This window comes from Lagenorhynchus albirostris, chromosome 18 (genome assembly GCF_949774975.1).
Source record: "Lagenorhynchus albirostris chromosome 18, mLagAlb1.1, whole genome shotgun sequence".
Lineage (NCBI taxonomy): Eukaryota > Metazoa > Chordata > Mammalia > Artiodactyla > Delphinidae > Lagenorhynchus > Lagenorhynchus albirostris.
In genome coordinates, this window is record NC_083112.1 from 24,518,551 (window position 1) to 24,531,385 (window position 12,835).

Here is a 12,835-nt window from a genome sequence, read left to right on the forward strand (position 1 = left end):
TTGCATGTGGCTATACAGTTTTCTGGATACCATTTATTGACACCATTACTGAATATATATTCTTGGCTCCTTTGTCATGAACTTGTTCACCGTATATGTGTGGGCTTATTTCTGGGCTGTCCATTCTATTGATCTATGTGTCTGTTTTTATGGAAATACCATAAAGTTTTGGTTAGTATAGCTTTGTCATATAATTTGAAATCAGGAAGTGTGATGTTTCCAACTTCGTTCTTCTTTCTCAAGATTGCTTTAGCTATACAGGGTCTTTTATGGTCCATACAAATTTTAGAATTGTTTAATTTATTTCTGTGAAAAATGCCGTTGAAATTTTGATAGGGATGGCATTGAATCTGTAGATTTCTTTGGGTAGTATGGACATTTTAACTATATTAATTCTTCAGTCCTTGAGTGTAAATGTCTTTCCATTTATCTGTGTCTTCTTCAATTTCTTTCATCAATGTCTTATACTTTTCAGTTATGGTGGTTGAACGTTTATAGATAGTTATTTTTAAATTTATCTCTTTTTTGGTGAGAATATTTAAGTTCTAGTCTCTTTTGTAGACATTAAATATTTGTAACTATTTAATTAGAATATGTTACATTTCATAATCCATCCTCTAAAGAATAGTAGGAGTGACCTAAATCATATCATGCCATTTCTCTGTTTAGAATCTGTCAACGGCTTTCCATTATACTTAAAATAAGAACCCCTAGTCTTGACTTATGAGTCCTCCAACAGTGCTTTTCTACCTTGGCTGCCTCTTAGAAACACCCAAGGAGCTTTGAAAATTTTCCATTGTCCAGCCGCCACCCTTAGAGAATCTGAAGTAATTGGTTTGAGGTGTGACCCGGATTTCAGGATTTTTACAAAAGCTACTCAGTGATTCTAACAGGGAGCCAGGGTTGAGAGACACTGCCCTACCTGATCTGACCCATGCCTGCCTCTCCAGCCATCTCTCTCCTTGATGGACCCTCTGCTGGTTATGTTTCAGCCTCAGCGGCTACTTTCAGTCCCTTAAATCTATCTAGCTTTTTTCTGCTTCAGGACTTTTGCACAGGATATTGCCTCAGCCTGGAACACTCTTCCTCTGATTTTCACTTGGCCTTTTATCATTTAAATCACCACAGTTTCAGTATACTTAGAGAAAGCATCCTTGACCCATGGAGCCATTTGCTATCACGTTACCCGACATTTTCTGTGCAGCACTGACCACTACGTGATCATGATATACATATATATATATACACACACACACACACACACTTTTTTTTTTTTTTTTTTGCTGCACTACACGGCTTGTGGAATCTTAGTTCCCTGACCAGGGATTGAACCCACGCTCTCAGCAGTGAAAGCGTGGAGTCCTAACCACTGGACCGCCAGGGAATTCCCATGGTATATTTTTTTTATTTGCATCTCCTCCCTCCCTCCCTTCCTTCTCACCCTCTGTTCCCTTTCCTTTGTCTGTTTTTGTTCTCTTCACCCTGGAATGTAGGATCCATGTTTATCTTTTTCAGTGCTGTATCCTCAGCACCTGGATCAGTGACTTGCGTGTAGTAGACAATCAGTATATGGAGGAATGGATAAATACATTTTGAAAAATTTACATTATTTTTAAAGGATCAGCTCTGTCAACTTTTCTTTACTAATTTTTATGTTTCAATATTACCTTTACTTTAAATTCTAAGACAAGAATTTCTTTTGTCATACAGCATTGTTATTATACTTTTATTAGTGTTCCGAACTGTTAACTTAGATTTATTGTTCGATTTAAATTTTAAATTTAATTTAAATTTTAATGTATTAGGATTTTGATTCTTCAATTGATTCAGATTCAACTATTATTATTATTATTATTCAGCTATTATTAATGTATTAGGATTTTGATTCTTCAATTGATTCAGATTCAGCTATTATTAAATACCCACTAGGTGCCAGACATTATCTCATTTAATTATAAAGATATTTTACTCACTTCACCCATTTATCATATTATAAGTCACAGAATTGGAATTGAAAACCCAGCTTTCCTTATACTGTACCCATTCTTTCAACTGTGCTACTTTCCATGTTGGCTGACTAGAAGGGATTTGAGTGTTGTTGAGTGAGGCCAAATGCCATAACTGCTCCATGTGTCTTTACTGAATACTGAACAGGTTATTAGCACATACCACAACTTTGATTTTATACTTTGTTACTATTGGGTTGGCCAGAAAGTTTGTTTGGGGTTTTTCCGTAAGATGTTAATGAACAAACAAACTTTTTGGTCAACCCAATAATTATTATAAGGCAAATATTATTTAAACTAGAATTGATTGCTACTTTCCCACCTGTTCTCCTAACAGTCAAACATATGTGATAAAATGTAGCAAAGTTTGCAGTACCATTTGAATAAAATGTGGTTCTTCAGTTTGTGTGTCCTGGGATTTTACTCTATAACATCTCTGCTTTTTGCCTTCCTTTTTGAAACTGTTCTTACCCTCTTTTATATATGTAGTTGTCCGTGAACATTTCTAAACAAGCTTTCATAAAGTTGGTTTACTTGTAAAAAATTATTATCCTTAGGTTGTGATTTTCGTTGCGGACAATAGAATCCATTTTGGCTGTCTAAAACTGAGAGGGATTTATTACAGAGTATTACGTAGCTTACAGAATTTCTGGGAGAGATAGGGCACAGTGTTTAGATTTTACCCAGTTAGGAATGACAGAGCCTGGAGAACTTCAGCCGTAGCTTTGTAGAAGAGCGAGTTTCCTTGTGCTGGCTGGTACTTCACTCTCACTGCCAGTTTCTTCAGTTCCCAGTTTTGTGTATGTGAGAATGCTTGGTACAACCTGGGTCGTGTACAGAACTTAGCTGCAAAGGCATCTAAGAAATGATGTTTTCAGTTTTCTAGCCGCTGTACTACAGCAAGGATAGTAGAAGGGATTTGATTGGGTGTCTTCTTGGAATACATATTACATTATTTGCACTTTCACCGAACTTGACTTTATATTTTATTGAATGACTGTATTAAGATGTCCTTTTGTTGGGTCAGTTGTGACATAATAGGTTTGACTCCTAGTTAGCTTCAATCAGAAGAATTTTGTTCTATGTTCATGGAATAAATCTTTAGAGTAGATCATCTTGAGATAGATCCCACTGGTTACAGTAAAGAGAGCTATAAATGAATCAAAATCGGCTTCTTCCATTAATAGCAGAGTAACTGAAAACAATCATGGTAGTCTTGTAATGCCATCATTATATACATAAAGGAAGCATTTATTATATGTGTGACAGGTTAAAAATAGTTGCTTAAAAAAGAACTTTAGGAAGAAGCATGGAAGAGTTTACAAATAATTTTACAGTGTATGTAAAACGAGAGGCCTTTTTGTTTGAGATCAAACATAAATGACACAGGAATGTTGGCAGCACGCCTTGCATTTTGTTCACTGAGCGTGCTTAGACTGTAAATAATGGCTTCATTTCTATTTTGGGACCTAAAAATTATTAACATTCTGTGTTTATGCAATATTTATGCAGTATTTTACACTAATAGTTATGGACATAATTAATCCCTTATTGTAAAGTTGGTGGCTTGCATCAGCTAGTCTTGGTGTATTCTTTTATTCCCTTATATCCCAGATTTTCTTAGTATTTTATACTACTGGCAGGATATTTTCTGGTAGCTACTTTTTGCAGTTATTTATCAAACTAATTACTTATATCCAGGTTTCTCAAGGGAATCTCAGAAAAATTAATGTATACCATTCAAAGGTCCTAAAAACATTTAAGGTATATAATTGCTCTAGGGTTCAAATCTATATTCTCTGGTACATTTTGTGCAGTTATGCTTCTTCTCATTTTAATAAGACATTTTTATCTTTAGTAGGGTTTCTCTGTTGCAAATCAAAAGAGCAAAATTCAAAATGACACAGAATCTTAATATACATATATGGATGTTTTCCAGGGATCTGAATGAGGAGGTGAAATGTTTAAGTTTAGACAATGGTGGCTCTAAAGGAACTAGTTTTCATGTCCTGTTATTTCTAAATTTTTTAAGGAAACAGAAAGAGGAAATGGTTCGGCCTCTATGATATCATTAGTGCTATTTTTATTCTCTTAAGTTCAAAGGTTTCAAGGATAAGAAAAATATATGCAAAACTGAGGGCATTCATCTTTCTTGATTTTTATTAGTGTGCTTTCAAAACGCTCGTATGGAATCAGCACATTTCTTCTTAAAATTTTGTCTTTCCACTTGCTTTAGGGATATGTGTGTAGGCAGGAAGAATAAGGAAATGATATATATATATTTTTAACAGTTCCATGTTACAGTATATGTTAAAATAAGTAAGGATATTAAAACAACTTCATGGTACTAAAACCCAAAAATTCTATAGACAGAAACATTTGAAAAAGCTGTTACTCCATTTTAAAGATTAGCTTAATATTGAAATCATGTTACTGACCCATTTCAGACTGTTCTGAAAAAATTCTGTTAATTAAGTTTGACTAGGTTCAGTTCTGTGAAAGTTCAGTTTTACTTTGGTGTCCTTGCACTTTCACACAATGGAAAATAACTTTCAGACAATTGAAAATAATTTCTTATTATACCTAATATTATGGAAAGTGGGGGCAATTATCTTTTTAAGAAAAAGCTGGAATTTTCATCTTTTCTCCCAATACAGGATCTTAATTATGAAAACCAACTACTTTTATTAAAGAGGATACTTTTTTTTTCCCCGTAGGAAGGTTTTTATTTTAATGCACAGATATATTAGAAATGAAGAATGGCTCTTTTTCACATGATAATATGCAGAGACTTGATATGATAAAACTGATCTGAGTTAGTCTTTTAATAAATGCCAGGTGTTTTCCATTTTTTACCCCTCTGAAGATTGAAAAAAGGGAAAATATTTCTGGTCTGTAGTTGTGGTTGGCATTAATAGATTTGAATTCTGTTGGTCTATTACTGCTTGTTGTGTAGCAGCAAATAATTATTTCAGTTTACTTCAGTCAGTAAAAGGGAGTCTCCAACTGCTAGGTTGGAAAAGGGGAGCCGTACATACTGGTTGTCTTTCTCGTCATCTTTATTAGTAAATATTTACTTATTTGAATGAGGCAAGTATTGTAGACATTGTGTGAATTAACAAGATATGAATGTACTTTGGAATCATCCGTCACTACAAAATGAAGTAGTGCTTTTTTATATCTTGTACAGAATGGTGATTCAGGATGTGTTGGTATGAGAGTGAGGAATTTTCTCTGTCAAAATAAAAAAAAAAAGAAATGTTACCAGTTGCTAGTCTCATCTCCTTAGGAGTTCGAACCTCTTATGCCAGAGACACAATCCTCATCTCCTCTTCTTGGGCCCACGCAAAAGGAGCTGAGTTGGGTTAGAAAACCATCTGTTTTCAGTCTGAAGCTGGGATTTTCAAAATTAACCCCCAATCATTTCTTTAACAATATGGTTTCAGTGGGATACCTTCTTCATGTTACCTCCTTTCTGAATATCAATAGAAATGCTTAAAGGAAATAAGGCCTACTCTTTCCTTTTTTTTCCTTCTTTTTTTTTTCACCTTTTAATTTATACTACTTTGTTATACATTTTATTAATATATATCTTCCTGCAATCTCATAATTCCTATCAGAATAAGGAAGGAGTATAAATAAATGAGACAAAGTTTCACATTAAGTTAATGTCTCCTTTTTAAAGCTGCGCTTCCCACCTGGGAGTCATTTAAGATATCACCTATGTAATGTTTAATAAAAAATAGGTGGTAAGCCCCACCTTGGATCTGCTGAATGCAAATCTTCAGGATGATAAGGCCTAAGCTTCTATCAATATATTTTCCAGAATTTCCTCCAGCTGTTTCTGATACATATCTTTGACTTAGAACCACTGTGCTAAAGCATGTTTTCTGTTTGTTTTATGCTCTAGGACAATATGTAATGTAATATCCTGACTGTTTTTCTGGAATAATTAATACCAAGAGTTTTCTTTAAATTTACCTGTTTTTATATTAATTTTTTTAAAGGTTTATATATGTATATATATATTTGATTTTTTTCATAATTCAATTATGAAAATGAAACATTTATTTTGATTTGTCCTATTTTTCTTGCAAGAGTGATCCGTTTCCAGTTCTGTAGCATAGCCATGAGTGTGAATAAGCTCATTTTCACCATGAACCATCTCAGTAAACACTGATGATGATGATAGATTTAGTCTTACATGCTCATATAAATTGCATAGAATTTAAAGTTCATAGTTGAAAAATGAGATACCATGAATGAGTGAAGCCAAATTTTGATAATGTGTCAAAGTCGGATCTTTAGGGCTATGTTGCTGAGTTTTGTCAATGAAAAAAATGAATCAATAGTCAATCTAAGGAAGAAACGGAAAATTTTACTCGAGCCAACGTGAGGATTATAACCCAGGAGACAGTCTCTTAGAGAGCTCTGAGAACTGTTCCGAAGAGGTAAAGGGAGAGGTCAGTGTGTGTGTGATTTTGGCCGAAGGGGACCTTGCAATCAAGCACACATCTCAGTAGAAGGTCGCTGCTAGTCATGAGGAACAGACATCTTAGTTAATAGTTTTAGTGTTTTTCTAAGTATGGAGAAATGCAAGAATCCAGGTTCATAAAAAATTTCTTCTGAAAATATCTAACCACCTGAAGGCCAGGTGTGTCAATTTCCCCAGAGCACAAAGTGCCCTATCCTGACCTTCACCCCGTAGGTCAGCGGCTGCAGTGATTACTGACTTGATTCTTGTAGAACTGGATGGTGGGCAACATTCTTTATTTTACAATCCCTTCCCTTTTAGTCTTAATTTTGACCAAGGTTTGGGAGGCATTATGTGACCAGTTTGTCCCATGGCAATAGGAATACTCATTCTCAGGTCAGGAAAGGATTTCGTTCACAGGTCACTCAATGTGCTATAGCTGGACTAGGCCCTGTTAGCAGTTGCCAAAAGCCTCTGAACCACCTAGCTTGCTAGTCAGTTTTGGTCTAGGAAAAGGTCGTCCTTTTGTTACTTCTTCCCATACTAGAGTTACACTATTACAATCATTGATATATAGAACTATATTGATAGAACTATATATTTGATCAATCATTTCAAGGCACCTAATCATCATTAATTTTATCTGAGGCTCAGTCACACCTTTGGTAATGCAGGAAACAGTAATCTTGTAAAATAGAATATAAGAAACATAGATAGTAACATTAATAAGTAAGTATTTAAGTTCTTAAACTTCCATTAGGTGCCGCCCAGTATCTCCCCAGTCATCTGATCAGTCTGTTCTGCACCAATCACTGTCTTTAAGGAAAATGATATATTGGCTTTGTACATGAAGTTCACCAGAGATGTTTGCACATACAAGGCGAGTGGTGGGTCATTGTGACCCCCTCACTGGATTGAGAAAGGAATGCTGTCTTCTAAGGAGTTACATGGTTGGCCCCAGAAGAAGAAAAAGTGATCTTTATGATTAAGTAGGCCTTTCTGCCATTGGGGAGGTCTGGTTAATACATAAGGCAGATGCAAAATGCACACTAGAGGGGAGGGAGGAGGCCCAAACGGGCAGAGAAAAAAATTACGTTTAAATTTTTCTTGTCTTGCCTTAAAATGTGAATTTTTATTTTAAAAATTTATTTATTTATAAATTTATATATTTTTGGCTGCTTTGGGTCTTCGTTGCTGTTGTGTGGGCTTTCTCTAGTTGCGGCGAGCGGGGGCTACTCTTCGTTGTGGTGTGTGGGCTTCTCATCGTGGTAACTTCTCTTGTTGCAGAGCATGGGCTCTAGGCGCATGGACTTCAGTAACTGTGGCACGCGGACTCAGTAGTTGTGGCTCGCGGGCTCTAGAGCACAGGCTCAGTAGTTGTGGTGCATGGGCTTAGTAGCTCCGAGGCATGTGGGATCTTCCCGGACCAGGGCTTGAACCCATGTCCCCTGCATTGGCAGTGGGATTCTTAACCACTGCACCAACAGGGAAGTCCCTGAATTTTTATTTCATCAGTTTGAATATTAGTGTTTCTCATGTGTCATTATGATTCAATATAAGCCTATTTCTGCTTCCTAAGTCAGTACTGTTTTGATAGTGAGAAAATTGAAATGATCAAGACTTACATTTTAATCTTGATTTCAATACAGATTTGTTGCCACTGTGGATATAAACAAATTCATTCACTTTCCATCTTCTTAAGACTGGAGCTCGGTATCAAAGAATTTACAAAAGCCTTTACATTTTTGGATAAAATGGACTAAATGTTTAACTTTTGTTTGATATAAGTGCTACAGGATTTATCTGAAGTTGATAACACAAAAGAAACTATTATCTTCAACATTAACACATGTAAGAAAAAGTTATTCATATTATTAGCACCAAAATTTTTTACAGTAAGTAGATGTTTATCTGCTACTACTATTAAAAGCTTGCTTAAACCTGTTACACTGTTTTAGCACTAGTACATTGTGTATGTGCTTTTAAAAATTGCACAACATTGTAAATCAACTGTACTCCAATAAAAATTAATTTTAAAACATTGCTTGTAAGTGCTATTGTTTGTCAATTCCTGTACCTCATCTGATGGCTGTCCTCCTCAGTTTCCTCCATTTTGAAGCCTCTTTATTTTATTTTATTTTTTTATTTTTTTTAACATCTTTATTGGGGTATAATTGCTTTACAATGGTGTGTTAGTTTCTGCTTTATAACAAAGTGAATCAGTTATACATATACATATGTTCCCATATCTCTTCCCTCTTGCGTCTCCCTCCCTCCCACCCTCCCTATCCCACCCCTCCAGGCGGTCACAAAGCACCGAGCTGATATCCCTGTGCCATGCGGCTGCTTCCCACTAGCTATCTACCTTATGTTTGTTAGTGTATATATGTCCATGCCTCTCTCTCGCCCTGCCACAGCTCACCCTTCCCCCTCCCCATATCCTCAAGTCCGTTCTCCCGTAGGTCTGTGTCTTTATTCCTGTCTTACCCCTAGGTTCTTAATGACATTTTTTTTCCTTAAATTCCATATGTATGTGTTAGCATACGGTATTTGTCTTTCTCTTTCTGACTTACTTCACTCTGTATGACAGACTCTAGGTCTATCCACCTCATTACAAATAGCTCAATTTCGTTTCTTTTTATGGCTGAGTAATATTCCATTGTATATATGTGCCACATCTTCTTTATCCATTCATCTGTCAGTGGACACTTAGGTTGTTTCCATCTCCGGGCTATTGTAAATAGAGCTGCAATGAACATTCTGGTACATGACTTTTTTTGAATTTTGGTTTTCTCAGGGTATATGACCAGTAGTGGGATTGCTGGGTCATATGGTAGTTCTATTTGTAGTTTTTTAAGGAACCTCCATACTGTTCTCCACAGTGGCTGTACCAATTCACATTCCCACCAGCAGTGCAAGAGTGTTCCCTTTTCTCCACACCCTCTCCAGCATTTATTGTTTCTAGATTTTTTGATGATGGCCATTCTGACTGGTGTGAGATGATATCTCATTGTAGTTTTGATTTGCATTTCCCTAATGATTAACGATGTTGAGAATTCTTTCATGGGTTTGTTGGCAGTCTGTATATCTTCTTTGGAGAAATGTCTATTTAGGTCTTCTGCTCATTTTTGGATTGGGTTGTTTGTTTTTTTGTTATTGAGCTGCATGAGCTGCTTGTAAATTTTGGAAATTAATCCTTTGTCAGTTGCTTCATTTGCAAATATTTTCTCCCATTTTGAGGGTTGTCTTTTGGTCTTGTTTATGGTTTCCTTTGCTGTGCAAAAGCGTTGAAGTTTCATTAGGTCCCATTTGTTTATTTTTATTTCCATTTCTCTAGGAGGTGGGTCAAAAAGGATCTTGCTGTGATTTATGTCATAGAGTGTTCTGCCTATGTTCTCCTCTAAGAGTTTGATAGTTTCTGTCCTTACATTTAGGTCTTTAATCCATTTTGAGCTTATTTTTGTGTATGGTGGTAGGGAGTGATCTAATCTCATACTTTAACATGTACCTGTCCAGTTTTCCCAGCACCACTTGTTGAAGACGCTGTGTTTTCTCCACTGTACATTCCTGCCTCCTTTATCAAAGATAAGGTGACCATATGTGCGTGGGTTTATCTCTGGGCTTTCTGTCCTGTTCCATTGATCTATCTTTCTGTTTTTGTGCCAGTACCATACTGTCTTGATTACTGTAGCTTTGTAGTATAGTCTGAAGTCAGGGAGCCTGATTCCTCCAGCTCCATTTTTCTTTCTCAAGATTGCTTTGGCTATTCGGGGTCTTTTGTGTTTCCATACAAATTGAGAAATTTTTTGTTCTAGTTCTGTGAAAAATGCCACTGGTAGTTTGATAGGGATTGCATTGAATCTGTAGATTGCTTTGGGTAGTATCGTCATTTTCACAATGTTGATTCTTCCAATCCAAGAATATGGTATACGTCTCCATCTATTTGTGTCATCTTTAATTTCTTTCATCAGTGTCTTATAATTCTCTGCATACAGGTCTTTTGTCTCCTTAGGTAGGTTTATTCCTAGATATTTTATTCTTTTTGTTGCAGTGGTAAATGGGAGTGTTTTCTTGATTTCACTTTCAGATTTTTAATCATTAGTATATAGGAATGCCAGAGATTTCTGTGCATTAATTTTGTATCCTGCCACTTTACCAAATTCATTGATTAGCTCTAGTAGTTTTCTGGTAGCATCTTTAGGATTCTCTATGTATAGTATCATGTCATCTGCAAACAGTGACAGCTTTACTTCTTCTTTTCCGATTTGGATTCCTTTTATATCCTTTTATTCTCTGATTGCTGTGGCTAAAACTTCCAAAACTATATTGAATAGAGTGGTGAGAGTGAACATAGATGCAAAAATCCTCAACAAAATACTAGCAAACAGAATCCAACAGCACATTAAAAGGATCATACATCATGATCAAGTGGGGTTTATTCCAGGAATGCAAGGATTCTTTAATATACGCAAATCAATCAATGTGATAAACCATATTAACAAATTGAAGGAGAAAAACCATATGATCATCTCAATAGATGCAGAGAAAGCTTCTGACAAAATTCAACACCCATTTATGATAAAAACCCTGCAGAACGTAGGCATAGAAGGCACTTTCCTCAACATAATAAAGGCCATATATGACAAACCCACAGCCAACATCATCCTCAATGGTGAAAAACTGAAAGCATTTCCACTAAGATCAGGAACAAGACAAGGTTGCCCACTCTCAAGCCTCTTTAAATGAATAACTGTGGTGATTCCTAGCATGGCTTTTCGGGAGAACTCAGCCGCAAGAAAATGTACATCATTGATAAGCATCTCCTCCCAGTGAGTTTGTATGGCCTCTAATTCTTAAAAAGGAATCCATATATTTTGGCCCTTTCAGGAGTAAAGCCAATTGAGTTAAATTCCATTGGAGTTGGGTAGAAATTACTGCTGTCATCTGTGTAGATACCAAGTGAACATTTTAAAAGAGGGGGAAAATACTAAATAAAATAGAGAAGAAAAACAAAACAAAACAAAACCCGGACTATATATATTGTGTGGCTGAGTAATAGGAAAAAAATTCAAATGACCAAGAAAAGCTTCTGAATATCTTTCTCTTTGGATAGAAAAGATGACTCCCCAGTTGTTGTATGGAATGTTATATTCAGAGAGAGGTAACTCTAAAGCTAAAGAAACTATCCTCCATGTCTTAAAAATTAATTCTGCATTTTCTTTGGTGGGTGTTGGGGATTGGTTTCAGGATATGACAGCGCGTGAGTTGCTACAGCAGAGATACACGCTTCCAAATGGAGACACTGCCTGGCGGTCCTCACCCCTTGTAAATGCTGCTCTGGAAGGGAAGCTGGTCCTCTTGGATGGCATTCACAGAGTCAATGCTGGTACATTCGCTGTATTACAAAGGTCTGTATGAGTCACACACACAAAAACACACCTCGTAAGCAGCAGACGTGGAACTTTCTCAATCTTCTAATTTAAACTGGGTTACATAGTCCCTGAGGAATTTATAATTCTATATCCAAGTAGAACAGCAGATATTTTTATTGTTTTAAGCACAGTAGAGTAAAACTTCAAATAATGAACATTTGGGGGAAAAGCCACCACCATAGCAAAATTCTGTGTGTAAGAGCTGAAAAAAGAAAACTTTTAAGTAGTAATTTTGAAACTTTATATAGGTTGATGGATATATGCAATGTCATACAGCTGAAGTTTCTGCAGTTTGTCAAAGTTTCACTGTTTACAAACTCCTTTTCAATCCTAAATCTAAATTATTGGTGATACTGTCAGCATTTTTCTTTTTTGAGAGAGAAAGTATAGTTCCTTATATAAAATGTATAATAGCTCTTTGATTATATTTTCTATAGGCTAAAGTTCACTTTGTGTTTACAAACTTGAACATTTGTGTCACTGTTGTTTTCTTATTTCAGTTTAGGTGGGGCAAATATCCACACATTCCTAGCTAACTTCTCTTTAATGTTAAGACTTCATGTGTAACTTTCATGGAAACTATTCCCATCTTGTGTCACTTCGGGAGATTAGTGATACCATTTTAGTTTGTTTGTTACATCTTGATTCTATCACTTGTAGACATTGTTTTTAACTTTTAAATCTAAATTTTAACTTATTGGGAAATTTCAAATAAGTGAAATAATCTAGTTCCCCAGCTAACCATTCAAAAGTTTTTTGTGCTTGACAAGATGCAAATAGTGAGTGTAATTAAGGATTCTAAGAACACTGCATTAATCTCCATTCAATCTGAGAGCACTTAAAAGTAATAATCACAAACTTCCAGTGATTTACCATAAACATTCTATAGATTTACAGTATTTTTCTCCTCTAAACAGGCAAAT

The 12,835-nt window shown here is 35.7% G+C and overlaps 1 protein-coding gene across 3 annotated transcripts in view; it reads left to right on the forward strand.

Annotated features, from left to right (window-relative positions):
- VWA8 (von Willebrand factor A domain containing 8) overlaps positions 1-12,835 on the forward strand; it is a 366,706-nt gene that overhangs the window by 97,322 nt on the left and 256,549 nt on the right. For all 3 annotated transcript variants that reach the window (XM_060128726.1, XM_060128728.1, XM_060128727.1), the window contains one exon: positions 11,728-11,888. In XM_060128726.1, coding sequence (XP_059984709.1) covers positions 11,728-11,888 — 161 coding nt within the window. The remainder of the gene's footprint in view (positions 1-11,727; positions 11,889-12,835) is intronic.